Source organism: Lytechinus variegatus, chromosome 16 (genome assembly GCF_018143015.1).
Source record: "Lytechinus variegatus isolate NC3 chromosome 16, Lvar_3.0, whole genome shotgun sequence".
In the NCBI taxonomy this organism is placed as follows: Eukaryota; Metazoa; Echinodermata; class Echinoidea; order Temnopleuroida; family Toxopneustidae; genus Lytechinus; species Lytechinus variegatus.
In genome coordinates, this window is record NC_054755.1 from 10,616,802 (window position 1) to 10,639,122 (window position 22,321).

At 37.4% G+C, this 22,321-nt stretch overlaps 1 protein-coding gene across 1 annotated transcript; it reads left to right on the plus strand.

The window, feature by feature from the left end:
• The first annotated feature begins 1,710 nt into the window (after positions 1-1,710).
• Positions 1,711-21,583, plus strand: LOC121429975 (putative glycerol kinase 5). The gene is made up of 17 exons (XM_041627244.1): positions 1,711-1,963; positions 3,734-3,827; positions 4,823-4,992; positions 5,495-5,584; positions 6,618-6,659; positions 8,185-8,260; positions 10,456-10,517; positions 11,190-11,263; positions 12,003-12,063; positions 14,650-14,776; positions 15,449-15,553; positions 16,313-16,407; positions 18,339-18,442; positions 19,752-19,814; positions 20,396-20,529; positions 21,128-21,327; positions 21,420-21,583. Exons 1-16 carry the CDS (start codon positions 1,859-1,861, stop codon positions 21,268-21,270), a joined length of 1,545 nt encoding a protein of 514 aa, XP_041483178.1. The 5' UTR covers positions 1,711-1,858; the 3' UTR covers positions 21,271-21,327; positions 21,420-21,583.
• The last annotated feature ends 738 nt before the right edge of the window (positions 21,584-22,321 follow it).

The window sequence follows — 22,321 nt, forward strand, 5'->3', positions numbered from 1 at the left end:
CATGAAATGTCCAAAAATTTTAGTTCGCACTCCAATTTCATTTAGGCCTTATACGATTGTTTAAAGATCTAAAACATCAGTGTTACATGCAGGACTGCCCCTTTAAGGCCTTAAAAAAGTGGATGAAAAGATTTTTACACCCCTCCCCCTTTATTTTAAAATCATGCATCAAAATATATAAAAATCTTATACGCATTAATGGTAATTGGGTGTGCAATTGTTTGGTCTAAAAAAAAATGCTGCTAAAAAATTGTTCACTTCCGAGGTCTGGCTGTAAAAAAAAAACACTATAAAAAATATTTAAAAAAAACCCCTAGTAATATAGCTGGCGCACTTCCTATAGCAGTGGGCCGTGGAAAAAGCGGGGGGGGGGGCTGTGGTGGCCGCCTTTGCCCCCCGCACTTTTTTTTACCAAAACCGTTTACAAAAATGTAAAAATTACCATCTTATTATCATTTTGCATGGTCAGCCCCGGCCCCACTTTCGGGCTCAGCCCCCGCACTTTCAAAATCGTTCAGCGACCCCTGCCCCTAGTTGGCTGCTAAAAGTGTCAAAATCACCCCCAAATTCTCTGAGAACTGTTCCAAAGATGTCATTCTTACTATAGAACCCTCGATGTGTCTATTATTTTGTCTACTACTTTTAATCGAGAAAATACGAAGACGAGGAAGCACCATTCAGGGGCGGATCCAGCCGTCGCCAACAGGGAAGGGGGCGGAATTTTTCAGCCATATTTTCGCCGATCTGCCGCTCGAACTAGATTTGTTTGTTTCTTTAAAGGGGTATTCCTAATGGTCATTTCTTAGCTTCAGCATAAATATATAATAATCTCATAAGACTTATTTAAACAGTGCAAGCGCGAGCTAATTTGTTGTTATTGGAATTTTATGCATTTTGTCTTAAAAATAGAACATTCTGGGTAATGTTTGTGATCCTGAACAAGATGTGTAAACAACTAAATAACTACTACGAGCGCGAAGCGCGAGCAGACTTTTTTTATATCATGATCTCATCGAAAATTGATCTGATTTTAAATCACTTTGTTATTTCTAGACTTTATTTTATATGGAGCCACCAATCAAAATGTATAAGCGTGCAGTGCAAGGTAATTTTTTACAATCAGACCTGAACCATGCAGACCTGAATAGTTATATTTTTAGAACTTTATGGAATACACGAGTTGGTAGGCCAAGCTGATAAATCAAATTTTGCGAGCGCGCAGCGCGAGTAGAAACTTATTCAGACCATAAAACCAGTTGACGTTTCGAGAGCACTTTTTAAGAATCAATTTATAAATCAAACAAATGAAAGTTCGATTTCCCAGCTGAATTATGTTTTGTATATTGGCTTAAAAATTAGATATTTTACTATCGAGCAAGATATGTAAATCACCTAACAGGCAATGCGAGGGCGAGCGATTTTTTTTTCCAAATCGTCCCCTCATCTTTTTTTTTCACTCGTCTTACTTCTCTTATTTTTCCTCTTCCTTTTCTCCTCCTTTACCTTCTTTTTCTTCCCCCTTTTTTTCATTTTGCTCCACTAATGGGGGGGGGTCCTCCCCAGTTGATCCGCCTATGCAATTTAAAGAAAAAAGAAGGGGCATCTCTTTTTTATAATCATTTTTTAGGCGAGTTGTATAAGGTCGATGTGTCTAAATTTTATGCAGCCGTTTGGTCTACATTTCTTTTTTATTTTCGCGCAGATAAATGCCCCGCCGCATGTAATCTGTCTCCACTACACTTTGGGTTCACATACTAACGACTGTTTTTACATCTACGATAAGTTTCGTGAATGTGACATGTTTACTTTCACTTCATAGCAAAGGCTTCAAAGGAATGTCAAAGCAGACGACGCAAAGATGACAGATCAGCGATTTATTTTAGCAATAGACATTGGAACAACAACGATAAGAGGTCACGTGTATGACGAGAAGGCAGAGTTAATTGGACAGGGATTGCAGAAGGTATGAGAAAATGGGCGTGATCATGTGATGATCTATTCTGACTTCAGTTGAGCGACTCCTAATCGATCCTGCTACACGGCCAGGCGCGCCGGGCTGCTACCGCATATACCGTCCGTGTGCAGTCATGCCTGCGCCTTCGCCAGCCCAATGGCCTCGCAGGAGGGAGTGGCTAGTCTTGAGGACGCAATGATGATGACTTTTAAAATAATGAAATATGCTTCTTCATCATTGACGTCTTGACACTCTTCCCATAGACGCATATTGAGAATGACCAAAAGTAAAACAAAGATGGATTTCCCTAGGAAATCCAGTTTTGAAACCAAAATCGTGAAGTTTATGAATTTTATTGATTTTTACAACTTCCTACGGCTACGCCTAGGCCTAATGTGTTTTAAAAAGGTTTTAAAAGTTATTATATAAAAATGTGATGCTCCGTAGACCCCTCGATCCACATGTAATTATTATTTCACAAAAACTAAAATTTATTACATAATTATTAATAATTAGTTTAATACTGATAATTATGTAAATTGTAATAAATTTCAGTATTTGTGAAATAATAATTTTTTTTCTATAAATTATTCGTCAGAATGGCATTGCTAGCCGGAAGTACATCATACACAAACGGTTCAAGGGTCAACACTATTGTATTTCCTTTACATGTGGATTGAGGGGTCTACGCTGCATCAGTTAGGTTAGACAGCTGGCAGCCGTCTGTTTCGAGGATTTTTTAAACATTTTCCTAGGGAAATCCATCTTTGTTTTGGTCATTTTCTTATGTGTCTATGGGAAGAGTGTCAATGATGAAGAAGTATATTTCATTTTAAAAGCCATCATCATTGCGTCCTCAAGACTAAGAGTGGCAGTTTCTTCAGCGTGCCGTGCTTGCTGCACTCCACTTCAGTTCGGGCAGGTGCAGGCCAGGCCCGTTTATGACCCCAACTATCCTGTTTATGGAGCCTCAATTACTCCTTAATTTTGCTTTTTGACAGGGGAAAAGGCCTAACTTAAACTAAAGGGAAGAAATAATAAAGATAAATTTGACTTATCCTGAAATAAGTCACCTCTCTTGTCGTGTGTGTGCGCTTGTTGAGTACAAAGTCAAATGGCCTGTAAGTCTCACTCAGAGTCAGGGAGCCAAACAGTGACAGGCAGACCTCAGGCCAGGGCCTGGATATGTGATCATGAATGTGCAAATATTTTGGTGTTGGACCAGTCGACAATTTTGACATAGTTAGGGTTTTGAAAATCACTGGTCATGCACATGCACAGTAGGTCAATAGTTGAGTGGCCTTGGAGATTTGTTGTGCCCCTTTTTTTTAACCATTTTTATTTTCATTTTCCTATTTATAATGTAGTTAAGAAATGTGACGATGCCCTAAAGATATTGCCTGCAAGAATGTTTACTTACGGTAAAATCTATCTTGGATTTACCTTGAAAGTAGGCATAAAGTTTTTCATAGATTATTCAAATTGCCTTTTACTGCATCCTGAAGATAAGATGATTTTTTATCAAACTCTATCGACCCCCGATCAGGAGTATGGGAGTCTCAATAAGAACATATACAATAATAAATTTGCGTATAAAAAAATTAATTTGCGAATAAAAGATGAAGTTGGTACCAAAAACTTATTTGTTTTTGAGTGGCATGGGTAGAACATGTCACAGGAGATTCTCATTAGGATTGAAAATATACAAGGACCTTATCAACATTTTTGCCAAATGTGATTTTAACAACGAATTCATCCTGTATTCAATCTCTTTAACAGTTGGAGTTTTCCGTTCCAGAAAGGGGCCATGTCGAAATCATTCCAGATGTCCTTTGGTCCCAGTTCTTGGCAGTCGGTAAAGAAGCAATAGAAGGTTTGTATTGATTTTTTAAGTGTTTTGTTGCTTTTGTCCATTACTTGTTTGTTCTTGGTTGGATATTTGCATTGAGTTTAGCAATGAATTGCACTCACCTAACTTGACAATTCACCAGATAAAGACTATAACGAAATAGGCCTATATTCTAAAAATGTCTCATGATTTTTCTGAAAATGACAATTTGGCTTGTAAGGTGAATGTGGTCATCCTTGCATAAATTGATGGGTCAGTCTCATATGTTTATAAACATCATTGGTAGTCCATATGTGTAGCTCTATTTTAACCAAGCTATTTTGCTTATAAAACCCTTTTATGTCATAGAAAAAGTTACCACATTATCATTATTTAGTTAGAGAGAACTATCTGTGTTAATTTTTAACCCTTTGGACCCTAAATTATTTGGGGCAGCCATGCCCCAGACCCTGAATATTTGCATAGTATCAACCACATTCACAAACTCCCATGATTCAAGCCCCAGCGGCATCCCCTCCCCCCCCTCCTCCCCTCCCCCCCTCCCCCCCCCCCCCCCCCCGCTGGTACTCAGCTCGGGCCCCTGAAGTTGGTTAGCTTCTTGTAGACCTAGTCTACCAACAAAAATATTATTTTTAGTGTCTGTTTTGGGCTCAAAATCACTGACTAAAGTCAGATTTATCAATAGCTTTCCCATAGTCATTACCCGACTCTCTGCGTAATATGCCGTGTATTACCGCACATGCCACAGAAGGCTCTCCAGTAGAGTTGCATATTTTGGCCATTTTTTATGCAAAAACCTTCTGAAATCAATACCATTCTTGACTGAAATCTTTGACTAAATATAATTATATTCCGAAAAAGATCACCTGACATTTATAATCTTCCGGTATATTTTTAAGTCACATGGCTTCAGGCCGGTATTCAAGCCTATCGGATATTTGTGCGTTCACTGCCGGGCAGGTATTCCAGCCTGTCGGTCTGAAAGGGTTCAATAGTCAACATGTCTTTTCCTCTTCTAGATTCCAAAGTTCCAGTCGATAAAATCGCATCTATTGGAATTTCAACACAAAGGGCGACATTTACGACATGGAACAAGCGCACCGCGTGCCACTATCACAACTTTATCTCGTGGAACGACACCCGGGCAGCTCAGTTCACTGATTCGGTCAACAGGGCAATTACTTTCAGGGTATGGCACAAAGATATTGGATCTACATGTATTTGATCAGGGGCCTCTGAATAGATTTGAAAATAGGGGGGGGGGGCTGTGAGAAGACTGTAGGAGGCTTGAGCCAAAAGTTGGTGTGGAAGTGCTGAACATGTATAAATTCACAATTTGATGGCTATTTTTATGTTTTTGTACATATATGGCTGCTGAAAAACTAAAAAAAGTGTGTTGGGAGGCTGAAGCCCTTTCGGGAACTCGGTTCCACGGCCCTTGGTTATTATGGCTAGTAAGTTTCCAATCTCATTGTACATTTCTTTCTTCTTTTAGTCTTTTCCCATGAAAAATCATAAGAAGGAGTTAATCCATCGATCCCAAACCTCCTTCACCACCACCCCTGAATCGAATAAAGTGGGTACAAATCTTGCCTTTGTGGAATCTGGCCGAACAGGTGGCAACTTGCATTTTAATTATTCACCAATAAGCGTAAATTCAGAATTATCTTTCATTGTCTGTTTATGTACAGGGCCTAAAGGCTGGTGCCCGGGTTGTTAAATGGGTAACTGGAAGCAGAAGGTATGAAGCAGCGAGTGTACTGTCATTTACTCCCCAGCTAGTAAGTTCGATTTGATGTTGGAATGTTGTTTGAATTTAGGTGATGATGATTATGTTGATGATGACAGAAAGTAGATGTTAGGGATGATCGAATGGTGGTCGTAATGATGATGGTTTTGATGATACGTGTCAATGGTGGTGAAAATGATGGGGATGTTGATGATGGTGCTGCTGCTGATGAGGATGGGAGGGGGAATGATGATGATGGTGATGGTGATGATGATGGTGGTGATGATGATGATGGTGATGATAGTGATGATGATGATGATGGTGATGATGATGGTGATGACAATGATGATGCTGGTGATGATTATCATGATAGTGATGATGATGATGGTGATGATGATGATGATGGTGATGATGATGATGATGATGGTGATGAAGATGATGATGATGATGATAATGGTGCTGATGATGCTGCTGATGATGATGGTGATGACTATGATGATGATTGTGATGATGATGATGATAGTGATGATGGTGATGATGGTGATGATGGTGCTGATGATGATGATGACTATGATGATGATGATGATGATGATGATGATGACGATGATGATGGTGATGATGATGATGATGGTGATGATGTTGATTATGTAGATGATAATGATAATGGTGGTAATCAAGATGATGATGGACATTGTTATGAGGTAATGATAATTGTGTTAATAATTCTGATGATGAAGATGGTTATGGTGTTACATGTAGAGGTGGTGGTTGTGTTGATGACATTGTATTGACAAAAATGAAAGAACTGAGTATGTTTGTGATAAATTTAAGATTATAATAAATGATGATAATCAATGGTGAAAGAATATTGAATTAGCTACAATATGATGCAAATTTCACTAAATTTGCATTCAGAATTATTTTTAAAAATAATGATAATATTGAAAATGAAAAATTAATTGCTCTTAATTATACAACTACATGTAAACTATTTAATGGATTTGCTGATAGAAATGAATAAGCATATAGTTTAATTCCCAAATTTAGTATTTGTCTTCATTTTCTCCTTTTTCAAATATTTTCAGGTTATTATGAGGCTTTGTTGGGTCCTTGACAATGTAAATGGAGTAAGTACATGTATAAATGTGTTTGATTTCTTTGTTCATTAAGGGTCAAGTCCACCCCAGAAAAGTGTTGATTTGAATCAATATAGAAAAATCTAATAAACATAACGCTGAAAATTGATGTAAAATAAGAAACTTATTTTTCTCAAAACCGTTACATGCACAACTCAGTGATATGTCAGAGTCCATCACTCACTATTTCTTTTGTTTTGTTGTTAATTGTTTGAATTACACAATATTTCAATTTTTACAGAATTGGCAATAATGTAAAACTTGACTGAGCCACATAATGTTAATGTTAATTCCACATGTTCAGGGAGGAATAAAACTCAATTTCACATGACAAGGGGGAGATAATCAGAATATTTCATATAATAGAATCAAAAGAAATAGTGAGTGAGTGACATCATCAGTCCCCTCATTTGCATTCCGACCAGGATGTGCATACAACTGTTGTGTGAAATTAAGCAAAATTTTAAATTGTCATAAGTTTCTTATTTTCCATCCAATTTTGATAAAATTTTCAGTGCTATGCTTGTTGGATTTTTCTCTTTTTATTCAAATCAACTTTTTGTTGGGATGAATTTGGCCTTTAGGTAGGAACTTAATATATCAGTCACAATTGAGCTTGAAATGTATTCAAGTAATAATATATTCTTTAAATGGCCTGTTTAGAAGTCAGGAGAGTGTTTCGTGAAACAAATAGCCGGTGATTTCCACTGATAAACCTTGCTCTGAACCAATCAGATGCGATGATTTCTGTAGCTTATAACAATTGTCAGTGGAAATGACCAATATTTTGTTTCATGAAAATACCCCCAGGAAGAAATCCGGGGAAGAAATAGAGTCGGAATGTGCATCTGCTTGATCAGCTGATTGAATCATGTCCTGTAGTGTTTCCCCTCCTGCTCTATTTCATTTGGTAGATGATTTTCATGTGGTATACAAATAATGAATGTTTATGAGTGCAATGGACAGAATACTTCATGAGGTGAAAGATGAAATGATCCATTCTACGCCTCGTTGAATGGATCTTTATTTCATCTTTCACTGAATTAAATATTCTGTCCATTGCACGAATGAAAAAACATTAATCATTTGGTTTATATGACACCTAAAAAATGATTTCTTTTTCCTTATGAAATTCATGAATTTCGATGCAAAACATGCCCATGCAGTACGAGTTCGGTATGTTGATTGTTACGTCATCACAACATGCGCACTGCTGGTGCATGAGCTGCAGTCTCGGTGCGCGAGTGCAATGGACAAAATCGTATGGATCCAAAATTGCACGATGAATGGATCAAAAATTGCACGGTTGATGACGTCATTGCGAAATGGGCTGAATGAACGATATCAAACAACCAATCAAATCACAAGGATCTATCTAGGTGACATATAATAGATAATATGAAAACCAATACTGTTTATAGAAGAAGTGAAAATGTTGATAAGTAGTTTGACACTTTGTTTCTTTTATTATTATTTTTTTTTGAATTGTTAAGCATTCCTCAATTGTTCCTTGTAGGTTCGAGAGGATCTGCAAAAAGGGGAGGTCTTATTTGGAACAATAGATACATGGCTTGTGTGGAAAATGACCAAAGGTTAGTATATGTGTATAGTTCTCGGACAGTTGCCCCGTAGGACAACCTCTGTTTTGATTAGGGGAGTCGTCTTTGAGGATGATGTCTTTCTGGAAAGCTGTCCTCTTTGGAGCTTTGGAGCCTAGCTCCAGGGGATTACTTGGTGGTGTTCTCCACTCCTTGATGAGTGGTCACTTACCACTGATGTATATGAATGCAACAAATAATGCACAGTTTTATGCTGTGGCAATCCAGGGTGTTTAAAATGTGCATAAAAAATGTGCATTATTTGTTTTATGAAACATGTCGGCAGAATATAGTAGAAAGTTTGTTCAAATCCCTCCACATTTTCGAGGATCGCACAAACAAAGAGGTCAAGTGTGCTTGCTCTTGGTTTTACATTTTATGGGTAAAATGATGCACCCAACATTTACAGTGTTCACCCTAAAAATGCATGGCTGGAAGGGTGCATATAATCTAAATACGAACATGACTTGTATGCGCACTTAAATCAGTAATGTCCATAGCAATTAGCATCTATTACTTTTCAGAAGTCTCTATAAAGTGCTCATCAGTAGTAGAGCTTAATTACCCTGTCTTTAGCAGAGCAACTGTTACATGTGTAGGTACTCTGTAAGATTCAAGGAATATATTATATGTAGGAGCAGGTCCCATGATATGATAAACATCACCTGGGGAGCCACTGACGTACAGATAAGGGGGGGGGGGGCTTGGGGCCCCACATTTTTCACAACCAAGAAAGAGATAAGGGTGAAATGTGGTATCATTTTCTGAATATTATGTCAAGATCTATCACAAAATTTGATTTTTGTAATAAAAATGTCAACAATTTTGCTTCCTCACTTGCATCTTGTTATAAATCTTATGCATTACGTCATATCTAGCCCCCTCAAATTTTTGGCTCATTACGCACTGTGAGGAGCGTTTCTTGAAGGGACTTTTCAGACGTTTTATCCATCGAGTCTCGTTTTATCCGACAGTTGCCATAGTAACGGTGCCTATCAGCCTATCAAAATCAATTAAAGTTGTCGGATCTGACAACTTGTCGGACGACACATGTTGATGAAATCCTCCCCTTAGCTGAGAGCAGTATATGGAGAAATGTGTAGCTGAAGAAGAAGAGGGAGAGGAATTAGAAAGGAAGGGGTGGTAGAGGAGAAGATGGGGGATGCAGAACTGCTAACCAGTACGTTTTTGCAACCAAAATACGGCAGTACATTTTTTTCTTTAAAAAATATGTTTTTGTAAAAACATTGTAATTCATTGAGAAAAATCATCTCTATATGTCTCTATTTCATAAAACTTACACAAATGGTTATTAGATCAATGTAATTTCAGGTAACTTGTTTTTTTTTTCAATGATTTTGTTAAAACCAAGGTGAGATATACACATGATGTTTCAATGGTTTTTTTTCATCTGCAAGAGCAGTGCGCATTTTAGCTTGCATGCAGCTTGAGCGCCGTGATGAATGAGTGCGCCACGCATTTTATTATAAAATACATTATCACCCGTATCAGACATCTGAGCTGGTCATTTACAAAACCGTATTGCCCTACATTTTCTGAATATCGGGAATTAGGGTAGGTATATTGTTTGTATTTTCCTCGGTCTCAATGCGCATATTTACTTTGCATGCAGAGGCGACGCAAAATATACCTTTGTATTTTCCCTGGTCTCACATCCGGGCATTTGTGGATGCGTATAAAGAGATACACCTAATAAGGATCCGCCCACCAGCAATATACGTCATAATAAAGACAACGCTATATCCGAGTGCTTGCAAGTACGTCATAATGGTAGAGTGCAGAGCTTAGACCGATATTAACATGACACAATAGAACTCTATTTTTCAAAGAAATATCAACATTATCATGATTTTTGCTCTAGATATCTGATTTGGATGATAATAAAAATATTGACTGGCTCTTCTTTCGGGGAACATCAAATATATTGCCCTTAAATGACCCATATTGCCCTCGTCTAAAGACTCGGGCCAATATGATTCTTTTGCTGGCAATGTATTTGATGTTCCCCTCAAGGCCAGTCAATATTATATAAATATTTCATTCCCAGAGGTTGGCAGGTCTGGGGATGAGGGGGACCAAGAGAAGAAGATGTAAGTTTACACTGACATGTTTACTCTATTAAAGGATGATTTTGATAACATTAGAAATCGCTTATGTTCTGTTTTCAGGGAAAGTTCATGCTACTGACCTGTCCAATATAAGCTGCACTGGCCTTTATGATCTTTACGTAGTAAGTATGGGAACATCTGCATTTGTTTGGGTGATGTGACTCTATTTCTGTGCAATCCTGATTCTTTGGTCAGGCACATTTAAAAAAAAAAAATTTAGGTTTTGTAGTCATTATTTTTTGTTATCTTTGATAATTTACCGTTATATTATTATTATTATCATTATGTGATAGGGGAGGGGTTCTATAGGATATCTTCAAAGCATTTATGATTAGAAATGATCGATACAGTACATGCCTATAAGATGTCATCTCTGTATAACAATTTTTATTTTTAATTTTAATTTATTTTGGTTTGTTGCATTTTGTGATGTTTTGTTTTCGGTGGGTTGTTCAGTGCTAAACAGATTATGTGCACTTCATAGAAACAATAACCCCCCTCTTCTGACCCCCAATGAGTGATTGCAATAGTTCCATTAAATCTGTAAATATCTGTCGAGACAGATTTTATGCATCATGAAGATGTTTAATTGATTGAACTTATTTGTATATTCGAAATATTTATAACCATTTCAATGTTTAAAACTCTTACTTAATTAGGCTAAATACCATACTCAGTGAAATATAACTTTGTGACAATTAAAAATCCTTTTCTTGTTGATTCCATATTTTTCTTCTTTGGGTGTTCTGTTATTAGTTATTACTTTATTCCGTTATTGTTGTGTTCACATTCAGTCTAGATGGAATAGTATTCACATGTCATATCTTGGTCTACCAAGCTCACTGCTGCCTGAAATTAGAGACACAAGGTAGAAATCACCCTTGACCATCCATTCTGTCGCATCCTTCTCCTCTTATTCTTCCTCCTATTATTCTATTTTCACTAAACGATCCTTCATTTATTCTTCCATTCCTCCTCCTCTTCTTCCTTCTACTCATATTCCTTCTCCACTTCTTCCTCTTCTCATTCCTCCTCCTTATTTCCTCCTACCCTTCCTCCCATTCCTCATTCCGTTTATCCTCTTGTTCTGCCTTCCCTTTTCCTTCTTTTATGTTGATCATTTTATGTATTTTTGTCCTATAGTGCCTTTTTATGTAAAATATATTGATGTGGTATTTCTAGTTGAGTAACTTGTGTTTTGGCTTGTCAAATTTTAGTTAAATCACCCTCTTTTCTACTGAAAAGAATTATGTTAGCACTTTTTCAGGTCTCGTACAGACATTGTTATACAGGGAATAATTATCGGCAATAGAATAAGAATTGTAAATAACAAGTTAATTGACAGTTTTAGCATCTTAGCTTGGAATCTCCTTCAGCAATGCTCCCCAGGGAGTGGAGAAGGTGCAAACATGTGCTAGCAAGCCAGGATCCAATGACAGGGGTAATGATATCTGTAAATCAATTAGATTTTTTGTTCCATTGTATTAAGCACCTATTTAATCGAGTGCTTTATGCATCAATATGATTGGTACATATTTTACATGAAAACAGACTGTTTCACTCATCTCTGTTAATTATTCATTTATATAATTATGTATCATTATTAGTGGCGACTTTGGGATTTGCGACCCAGAATTGTTTGGTGTGGAGATTCCAATCAAAGCTGTGGTAAGTGTACAATTTATGAGTTTGTCATTCTTGTCTTTTCTTTTTTTTTGAGGGGGAAGGGGTTAAATCTAAAATAATCAGGCAGATTATTTATGTGTGTATTCCCATTCATGCATTTCTATGTGTAATGGATATGACTCTGAGCAGAATTGATTAAATTTTGAACGTTCTGAATTTCACTAATTCGGCAGCACCTTATGGTTGATATTTTTTTATTGCTATGTTGAGACTTTATAATTCCATTTTAAGCTTAATATGCTCAGCTGCAACAAACAATAGCTTCATGAAAAATTCTTTTAAATCAAGGTTTATTGTAGCCATAGAATGGTACATCAGATTTGGTTAATTTACCGTAACCTAACTATCATGTCCTTAAATTGAAGCTGAAGATCACCAAACACAGATATGCATATATGGGCACTGTATCAATATCATTACTTTAAATAAAAAAACCAGCCTGGGTTACAATAGTATTTTTTCCATTTCTCATCAATTAGACATATTCTATCTGAATTTTTTGGCACTTATTCTTTATTGTACAAATACAAACACTTGTGTGGTCATTTTATTGGATTCTTTTCAAACTCATTGTAAGGATGTTAAACAGGCCCCCGTCTTACAAAGAGTTACGATTGATCCATTAAGGATGTTAACCAGGGCCCCGTCTTTAAAAGAGTTACGATTGATCCAGTCAACCTCAACTTTGTGGAAATCCATCAATTTCATAATTTTTTATAATGATAATATAGGATATTTATATTGCGCACATATCCACCTTGTTAGGTGCTCAAGGCGCTCCTATATTACCCGGCTAAGCTAGGCATTCAGAGCGCACACAGCTTCTTAAGGAATTACTTCCTACCGGTACCCATTTACCTCACCTGGGTTGAGTGCAGCACATTGTAGATCAGTTTCTTGCTGAAGGAAATTACGCCATGGCTGGGATTCGAACCCACGACCCTCTGTTTCAAAGTCCGAAGACTAATCCACTGGGCCACAACCAGTGGCGTAGCTACGGGGGGGCCTGGGGGGGGCACGTGCCCCCCCTGAGATTTGGTGTGCCCCCCAGGTGCCCCCCAGAAAAAATTGGCAGAGCAAAAAAAAAGAAAAGAAAAAAGGGAGAAAGAAGAAAGAAAAAGGGAAAAGAAGAAGAAAGACAGAAGAAAAAAGAAGAGGAAAATAAGAGGAAGACGAATGAATGAAATAATGTGAGGGGAAGACTTGCAGTTAAAAAAAAATCTTTTCATGTTACTATATAAATTTTTTTTGCTGGCGCTTCGCGCCATAATTGCCTGTTCGATGGGATTCATATCTTGCTCAATATGCTGATGTGGAGCAAGTTTTGAAGTCAATATGCAAAACACATTTTAGATCGGACATCGAGCTTTCATTATTTTTTTTCCTTTACAAATTTAAGTGCTCTGTAAAATGTCCGTTTTATGGTCTACATATCAGCATTTTAAGCTCACGCTGCGTGGTCACATTGTTTGATTTGCCAAGTTCATATTGTCTACGTGTATTCCATAATGTTCCATTTAACAAATGTATTCAGAATGCCCAGATTTTAGGTCTAAATATAAAACGTGCGCGATAGCGTGCATGTTCTTTATTTAAAATGTACTTAAATTATCCAGTTTTACATCAGAATATCAATAATTGCCTGCTCACGCTTCACGATCGCATTATTAATGATACCCAATTGACTATATCCTATTTATGACTTACAAAATATGAATAGAGTTTCCCGCTTTTAGGTCTAAAATCTCAATTTTCTTCCTCTCGCGCTTCGCGCTCGCATCAATTGTTTAGTTACATACCTATCCCATTAATTAATACAAAAAGTGCTTAGAATGACCATTTTTTTAGGTCGGAATGTAAAAAAAATCGCAATATTGAAATATATACCGTCTTCGTGGGTGACTGTAAGCAGTCCTTAACAGGTCCCTTTTCGATAATGCTAGAACAGTTGATAAAAATTTCTGTTCGCGCTTGGGGGTACATACGAATCTCGTTCAGGATCACACATAACATTGCCCAGAAAATTAAACTTCAGGAAAAAATACATTAAAATTAAAAAAAATCGCTCGCGCTTCGCGCTCGCACTTTTTATAAGGCTTATGAGATTATTTTATGTTTATGTTGTTTTATAAGAATAAAACTAACAGGTGACTGATATAGGTGAAGATAATTCCGGGCCCCGTCCCCTATTGGCGAAAGTCAGATCCGCCCTTGTGGACACATACACACCGGAAAAATGGCCGGTGCCCCCCCTGGAAAAACAAGGACCCTCCAGTGCCCCCCCGGGAAAAAAATCCTAGCTACGCCACTGGCCACAATGCTCCACGAGCGTTTTCTACAAGAAATATGCAGAATTTTCTTTGTAAGCACAGAGAAGCACACTGAATTTTCAAGAAAACAGTAAATGTACATATACATTAAATCTAGAAAATATCATGAACAGATATGAATTTCAGATGTTAACGTTGCTTGCCGTCCATAGTTGTGGTTGATCGGATTAATCGTAACTCTTTGTAAGACGGGGCCCTGAACTGACATATGATTCACCTTCCCATACTATCTGTTCAGGTCGGAGATCAGCAGGCCGCCCTCTTTGGTCAGTGCTGCTTCGGGTCAGGGGATATGAAAATAACCTTGGGAACGGGAGCGTTTGCCGTCGTCAACACGGGGAAGATGCCATCAGTGCCTGCCCAAGGTATGTTCATTCTAATTTGCGCTTCCCACTTTACAGCTACAGTGATCCCGCTAGAATTACGTACTTTCTCACAAAACAATGGGTGTTTTGAAAAATGTTTTCAATACTTCTTGACACTGGCATAAATCTGTGATGTCATGCCATTCAAATGGGGGATGAATAGATCATTTCCCTCCCCCCCTTCCCTGAAAAATAGGATCACTGCTTAGATTTACGGCAGTGATTGTTTGAAAATTTTGCATCATTGCTCAAAATAAAAAAAATTCATATCAAATTTCTCTCATTGTAATCCTCATTTCTCACAAAACACATTAGATATCATTGATAAAAATAAGAACACTTCATATAAATACAAAAAAAAAAAATAAGAACACTTGATTGCCGACATGGCGACACGTGCTGTATGCAAATTGGATTCCAAGGAGATTGTAAACAGATTATTTTAGAAACATGAAGTTAATTACAGTCCTTCTGAATGTTCTTCAACGAAAACTTCTGAACAATGCGCATTTTAGAAATTAAGCATGGCTCATAATCTGTTGTTATCATTGTGACCCCCCCCCATGCAGGATTACTTTGAGACTATTGCTCAGCTCTGCCAAGTATGTTTTCTTCCTCAAGAATGGATCATAGCTTTGCACCATGATTTCTTCTTGTCATTTTTGTTGATAGGTGCATATCCTGCGATTGGCTGGAAAATCAAGGACGAGGTCTGTTACATCACAGAATGCAACCATTCGGATTGCGGAACTTTAGTGGACTGGGGTCAATCTATGGGTAGGTGATGGTCTTCTGTAAATCTCACCATTACATCACATAGTTTTCTGAAAGATGCATGTATGTTTTCATTGTCGGCCGGCAACCGTTTAAAAAAATTATGTATGTGTTTTTCCTTGTGTTTGCATTGAGAGCATTGTGGTGTAGTGGTCCTGACTTTCGCTTTGTAAGCCGAGGGTTCTGTGTTCAAATCCCACTTAAGCCTAGCATCCTTTGACAAGGCCTGTGTCCATACTTTGCCACTCTCCACCCAGGTGTTAAATGGGTACCAAGTAGGATGTGACAAATGAGCCTTGGAACTCTTGTTGGAATGCTCCCCAGGGTGTGGAGAGTAAGTGCATATATTGTGGGCGGTCATGCCTAAATCCGAAGGCTAATGATAAAGTATATATGACAAGCAATTGGAGACGTCTGATTTAAAAAAGCAGAATATTTTCATTCTTTTCCAGTCTAAGCACCTACAGAATCTGAATGCTTTTACAGATATTTTAATTCCGTGTGTTATTCAGGGTAAATACAAAAAAAGAATGTGAAAAAACTCACATTAATCATCATCATCCCATACAATTTGAATATCCAGTTCAATTAATTATTCGGCATCGCAACTTTTCCTTGTGGTTGTAAAGCTTTTCAAAATCGTTCCACTATAGATGCCTTATATTAGCTACTCAGTCTGTCAAAAGGCTGATTCCTTTACTTCAAATGATTTGAGATTTATGGAATGGAAATATCTCACTTTTCTCTCTCTATTTTTTCTAGGTTACTACAGTAGCCCTGCAGAAACGGAAGTTAAAGCAAAATCAGTGGATGACAACGGTGGTGTTTATTTTGTCCCAGCATTCAAGGGTTTACAAGTAAGTTAAATTGATGTTTAAAATAATTCCTCTGTGAATTCTACAGTATTGCATGTATTGTCTGTGGTCCTTCCTGACTAAGTGATTTGAATGCGATACAAAGTTGCATTGTTTTTTTAAGATATTTGTAGCCACTAATGTATGCTTATGTAATATGGAGGCACACATGTTTAATTTGTGATTAGGATGCTAATATGATTTGCTTATATTCTTCTGTATTTTGTCAGCAACTTGTATTTGATTTTACTGTATGTGCTTTTAATGATAATGTAATTTACATATATGTATATTCTTATGCATTTTGTAGCCACTTGTGTTTGATATGAGGTATGTAATAAACAAATATATCAGGCTTTGAGAAAGTATAGTGGAATTATTTATCCGAGGTTGGTCTGCCAGTCCAACCGAGGATTAATAATTCCCACTATGCTTTTGAATGAAAGGCGTGATATATTTGTTTTATATCCTACTTTTAATAATTTATAACCAAAATATATGCGCTGAGCTTGGAAAGTCTGGTTACTTGCGATGTATTACCTACTTTTCTCCGAGCCACCGGGCTCAGTGGAACGGAGATTAGTGCCTGCGCCGATGCATCGCTGGACTTGCCCGGGGGAGAGAGCTCGCTGGCCGGTGCGCCACAGAGTTTAGCTAAATATCCAGTTTTCTGAAACAATGACGTCAGAATATTGGTATAACGAAAAATATATCGAGGTCTGACGTCACGCAACATCATAGTTGAACTATATTCGGTCACACAATGCTATTTGAACCAATCACTATACAGGATTCAATCTATGTAGGATATAATTTGATTTTGGCTGACTAAAATGATTTTGATGATGAGAGCGATATCAAAGATATTGATGATGACGTTCTGCCTTCAGCAATCATCGCCCAACCAACCAAACCAAACTTTGAAAACAAAATCTTGGTATAATAAGCATCTCATACATAGTCACCAAGTTAGGGGAATATATGAAATATATATTTATATGAATATATATGGCTCTGCCTTAATCTTTTCTTTTAAGACCACAAAAATATGTTCTTCATTTAGGCAAAATTCTTATAAGATTTGACAGGGGTGGATCCAGGATTTTGCAAGGGGGGGGGGCTTATTTTCCCCAGGAAAATTTGACAAGCATAAAAAGAAAAGGTTTTCACTCAAAAATGAAGGTCAATCAATTTGTGCCATGTACAATTTGTCTCGCAAAAATAAAAATGTCCTCACTTCTGTATGAACGACATATTCCTATAAAAATATTTGCTGTGACTCTAAAGGCGGCCGCACACCTTACGACTGGTCTGCGACCCGATTTTGGAACAAATTGCATTTTGCTCATTTTCTGAAGATGTGAATGGAACATATCATTTTATTTGAGGTTAAAATTATTTGAAATGATATTATTATAACCATTTTGAAAGATTGCAAGCCCTTATTTTGGAGTGAAGTCCAAATTAGTTTCAAATCGTAGCCAATCGTACGACTGCTATGACATCATTACGACTAGATATCAAATTTGCTTTTATTCTAAGAAGGATGATAGCATAGTCACAAATTTGATCATGTAGGTATTCGTACGATGATTTAGAACATTACACAGTAAGATATTCCAAGTCTCAATATTAGCATCAAATTCTACTACATTTTATTCTAAAATCGGGTCGCAGACCAGTCGTAAGGTGTGCGGTCGCCTTAAAGCCAGACACGGGCCGGATGTGCCCTCCCCCCCCTCCTCTGGATCCGCCACTGAGATTGAAAATAAAACTTATTTTGCATACTCCAGTCTGAAAAAAAAATGCTTCAACTTACATGTATGGAAGGTCGAATTAAGCAGAGTCTACTGCATTTGCTTTTCTATACACTTTTTTATTTTTTACTGTCATTTATATAATTCTTAAAAACGTTGAATCTGTTCATGTTGCAGGCCCCCATCAATGATAACTGTGCATGTGCCTGTCTCATCGGGTTGACCCCGAGGACAAGACCAGCTCATGTCACCAGGTCACTGCTAGAATCAGTTGTATACAGGTTGGTTAATAGGGTTCTGCCATATTAATAATTTCAAAGGGAGAGCCAAACTTTTATAAACTCATGTATTGCTCTTCATCGCAAAGAATTTGCTCTTATGCTCTCATCCTTTGTTTTCAAACCAAGTCTCATTTCAATATTTCTCAAAAGAATGTATGCAAATGGATATGCCTCTGTTTATTGAGATATAAAATAAATGGATTGAGATATAAAATAAATAGATCTGGTTGCATATGCATGGTTTCTTCTATCTAGTACTAACATTCTATTTCTGTAGTAAATATAGAAAATGATAAAGAACTGTTCAAGTATTTAGTTTTTAAAAAATATGCTATTTTGCATACAAAGTAGAGAAAATGAGTGAAGAGTTATTAGTTTTGTTACATGATGTCTTTAGGTTGCACAAAGTTGTACACAATTTTGAACAAAATTTATCTTGCCCTAGCATTTTAGGAGATTTGATCTGTCATGCCTCATTTCCCATCGACTTTGTTGATGAGATATTGGTATATTTTTACTTTTTATTTTATTATTTTTCTTTTCTGTATTTGTTCATTTATTCATTCATATTTGCAAATTTTTTAATACTATTATTAGTGGGCTCGTCGTGGTATAGTGGTTCTGACTCTCACCTTTCAAACAGAGGGTCGTGGGTTCGAATCCTAGCCATGGCATGTTTTCCTTCAGCAAGAAATTTATTCACACTGTGCTGCACTCGACCCAGGTGAGGTAAATGGGTACTGGCAGGAAGTAATTCCTCAAAAAGCTGTGCGCTCCAGAATTGGTAGAGTAGCTCAGCTGGGGTAATATAGGAGCGTCTTGAGCACCTACATGTAGCAAGGTGAATATGTGCGCTATACAAATCCTATATTAACGTGTAGAAGGTTTATGGTTCACCATGTGTAATATGAAGAAGGGAAGGAAATACAGGCAGAAAGATTGAAATGGAAAGACAAGATAGAATGAACCGAAAAAATTAGAATTATTCTGTTCTTGAAAGTGAATGAAGTTCTAAAAAGGACTGTAAACCAGATAAGATGAGCTGAATGTGGCTTGAGTAGCAATGGTTTGAGTAGTAGCAGGTTGAAGTGAAAATCTTTCTGCCTGTATTTCCTTCCCTTCTTCATATTACACATGGTAAACCTTCTCCACGTTACAAACTCCACCATGCAAACCAACAAAGATCATCAAATCCTATATTATTATTATTATTCTATTTTTGTTTTTGTTTTGTTGAGGGGGATGTTTGGACCTTGGCTGAATGAGCCTGTACATGAATATTTCCGTTTTCTGCTCTTTTATTTTTCAGGGTAAAACAGCTCTATGAAGTTCAGAAGAAAGAGAGTAGGGTCAAGCTAAATCAAGTTATCAGGTGATCTAGAACATGGTGCATCTTATAAAACAAATAGTCCATGAAAATACTACTGATTAAAGCGACTGAAATCCTTGTATGTGATTGGTTCAGAACAGATTATTCAGTGGAAATCATTGGAAAGTTAACAAGGTTGATACTATTGTCTCAACTAAGTTTACAAGGAGATCAGGCGCAAGTAGATCTTGGTAAACTAGCTCATGGCTATTCTTTAGACAACTTTATAAGTGGCCTACCAACATGCCGTGTCATGCCTTCCGGCTAGCCTTTCTTTTGCCGTAATGCATTGCATTAATGGTTTACTTGATATCTGAACAGAGTTGATGGTGCGGTCAGTTAGCATGAATTTATCAGACAGCTACTTGGGGAAGCCTATATTTTCATTTTATTGTTTTATCATTAATCGTATGAATGTAATATTGTTGACTGTGGGCCTTGTCGGCATAAGATAGTTGTACACCAACTTCTGTAATACCAGTCTTACCTACATATACCAACCTGGTTATGTCACAACCTTTTGCAAATACGTTTTTTTTGGTCTAAACATTACATTGATGATTCACTCGTTATTATCTGAACAGAGTTGACGGTGGGGTCAGTCGGAATGAATTCATCTTACAGATGATCGCCAATCTTCTAGGACAACCCATAGAGCGTCCTACAAACCTGGACATGTCTTGCCTTGGTGCTGCCTTCCTGGCTGGTCTAGCTTCAGGTAAATCTATGAAGAATAATACCTTGGTCACATTTGCTCTACGGCGGCCGTACGGCGAGTCGAAAACAGCCGTTTTATCCATTTTGGTTTAAACCACCTACATGTATATGGAGTTGGTACAAACAGTGTTAATATGGCTGTTTTTGACTTGCCGTACGGCCGCCATAGAGCAAATGTGACCAAGGTATAAAGCTACTGATAATAGCATGCACTTTTCACTACTACGTATCCAAGATTGTATATTAAGGAGGTGGGGGCAGTGCCACAAAAGGGGGCGAGTTCTATGACTATCTGATGATGTTGAATTTTTGGTCCTCTTTGTAATCTCTCAAACTTGAGGTAGTCTTGTTTAAGCTCAAAAAAATTAGGAGAAATGGCCACATGGGTCTGTCATCTTAGTGTAATTTTGTCAATTTGAGAATCACTGTGTAAAAAAAAATCAACACCTTTTAAATTGTCATAACTTTTTCCATTCCTCACCAAGTGTGATTGGAGTTCTTTCCTTCCATCCCCTCTTTCATCAAGTCATATTATCATCCATTGTTTTGGTTTCTTGTAAAGATATATATTTTCTCTTTCTTTTCTCATTGTTATGAAGGAATCTGGAAGAGTAAAGAAGAACTTCAGACTCTAAGAAAGAAGGATGCTGTCTTCGAGCCCCAGTCCATCACAACAGAAGAGGAGGAGTTCCAGACCTGGCAACGGGCTGTCAAGAGAGGGCTGGCTTGGTATACCAGCTAAGTCAGCAGGGGGCTTCATAAAGCTGTTTGTGAGTTATGCAAGACTAGTGACCATCTTGTGCTACATGATATACCAAACTCTTTCCCCTTATTATGGTTGGTGTATCATTCCATAATTCTATTGAAATCCTGGCCCCTTGGCAGAAAGAGTTGCTACATGATATACCAAACTCTTTCCCCATATTATGGTTGGTGTATCATTCCATAATTCTATTGAAATCCTGGCCCCTTGGCAGAAAGAGTTGCTACATGATATACCAAACTCTTTCCCCATATTATGGTTGATGTATCATTCCATAATTCTATTGAAATCCTGGCCCATGGCAGAAAGAGTTACTACATGATATACCAAACTCTTTCCCCATATTATGGTTGATGTATCATTCCATCATTCTATTGAAATCCTGGCCCCATGGCAGAAAGAGTTGCTGCATGATATACCAAACTCTTTCCCCATATTATGGTTGATGTATCATTCCATAATTCTATTGAAATCCTGGTCCTGTGGCAGAAAGAGTTGCTACATGATATACCAAACTCTTTCCCCATATTATGGTTGATGTATCATTCCATAATTCTATTGAAATCCTGGTCCTGTGGCAGAAAGAGTTGCTACATGATATACCAAACTCTTTCCCCATATTATGGTTGGTGTATCATTCCATAATTCTATTGAAATCCTGGCCCCTTGGCAGAAAGAGTTGCTACATGATATACCAAACTCTTTCCCCATATTATGGTTGGTGTATCATTCCATAATTCTATTGAAATCCTGGCCCCTTGGCAGAAAGAGTTGCTACATGATATACCAAACTCTTTCCCCATATTATGGTTGATGTATCATTCCATAATTCTATTGAAATCCTGGTCCTGTGGCAGAAAGAGTTGCTACATGATATACCAAACTCTTTCCCCATATTATGGTGGATGTATCATTCCATAATTCTATTGAAATCCTGGCCCCTTGGCAGAAAGAGTTGCTACATGATATACCAAACTCTTTCCCCATATTATGGTTGGTGTATCATTCCATAATTCTATTGAAATCCTGG

Coding starts and splice junctions, on each gene's coding strand:
- LOC121429975 (XM_041627244.1), top strand. CDS start 1,859: ATGACAGATCAGCGATTTATTTTAGCAATAGACATTGGAACAACAACG. Junction 8,261..10,455: donor TGTGTGGAAAATGACCAAAG/GTTAGTATATGT, acceptor TTCTGTTTTCAG/GGAAAGTTCATGCTACTGAC. Junction 14,777..15,448: donor GCCATCAGTGCCTGCCCAAG/GTATGTTCATTC, acceptor TTTTGTTGATAG/GTGCATATCCTGCGATTGGC.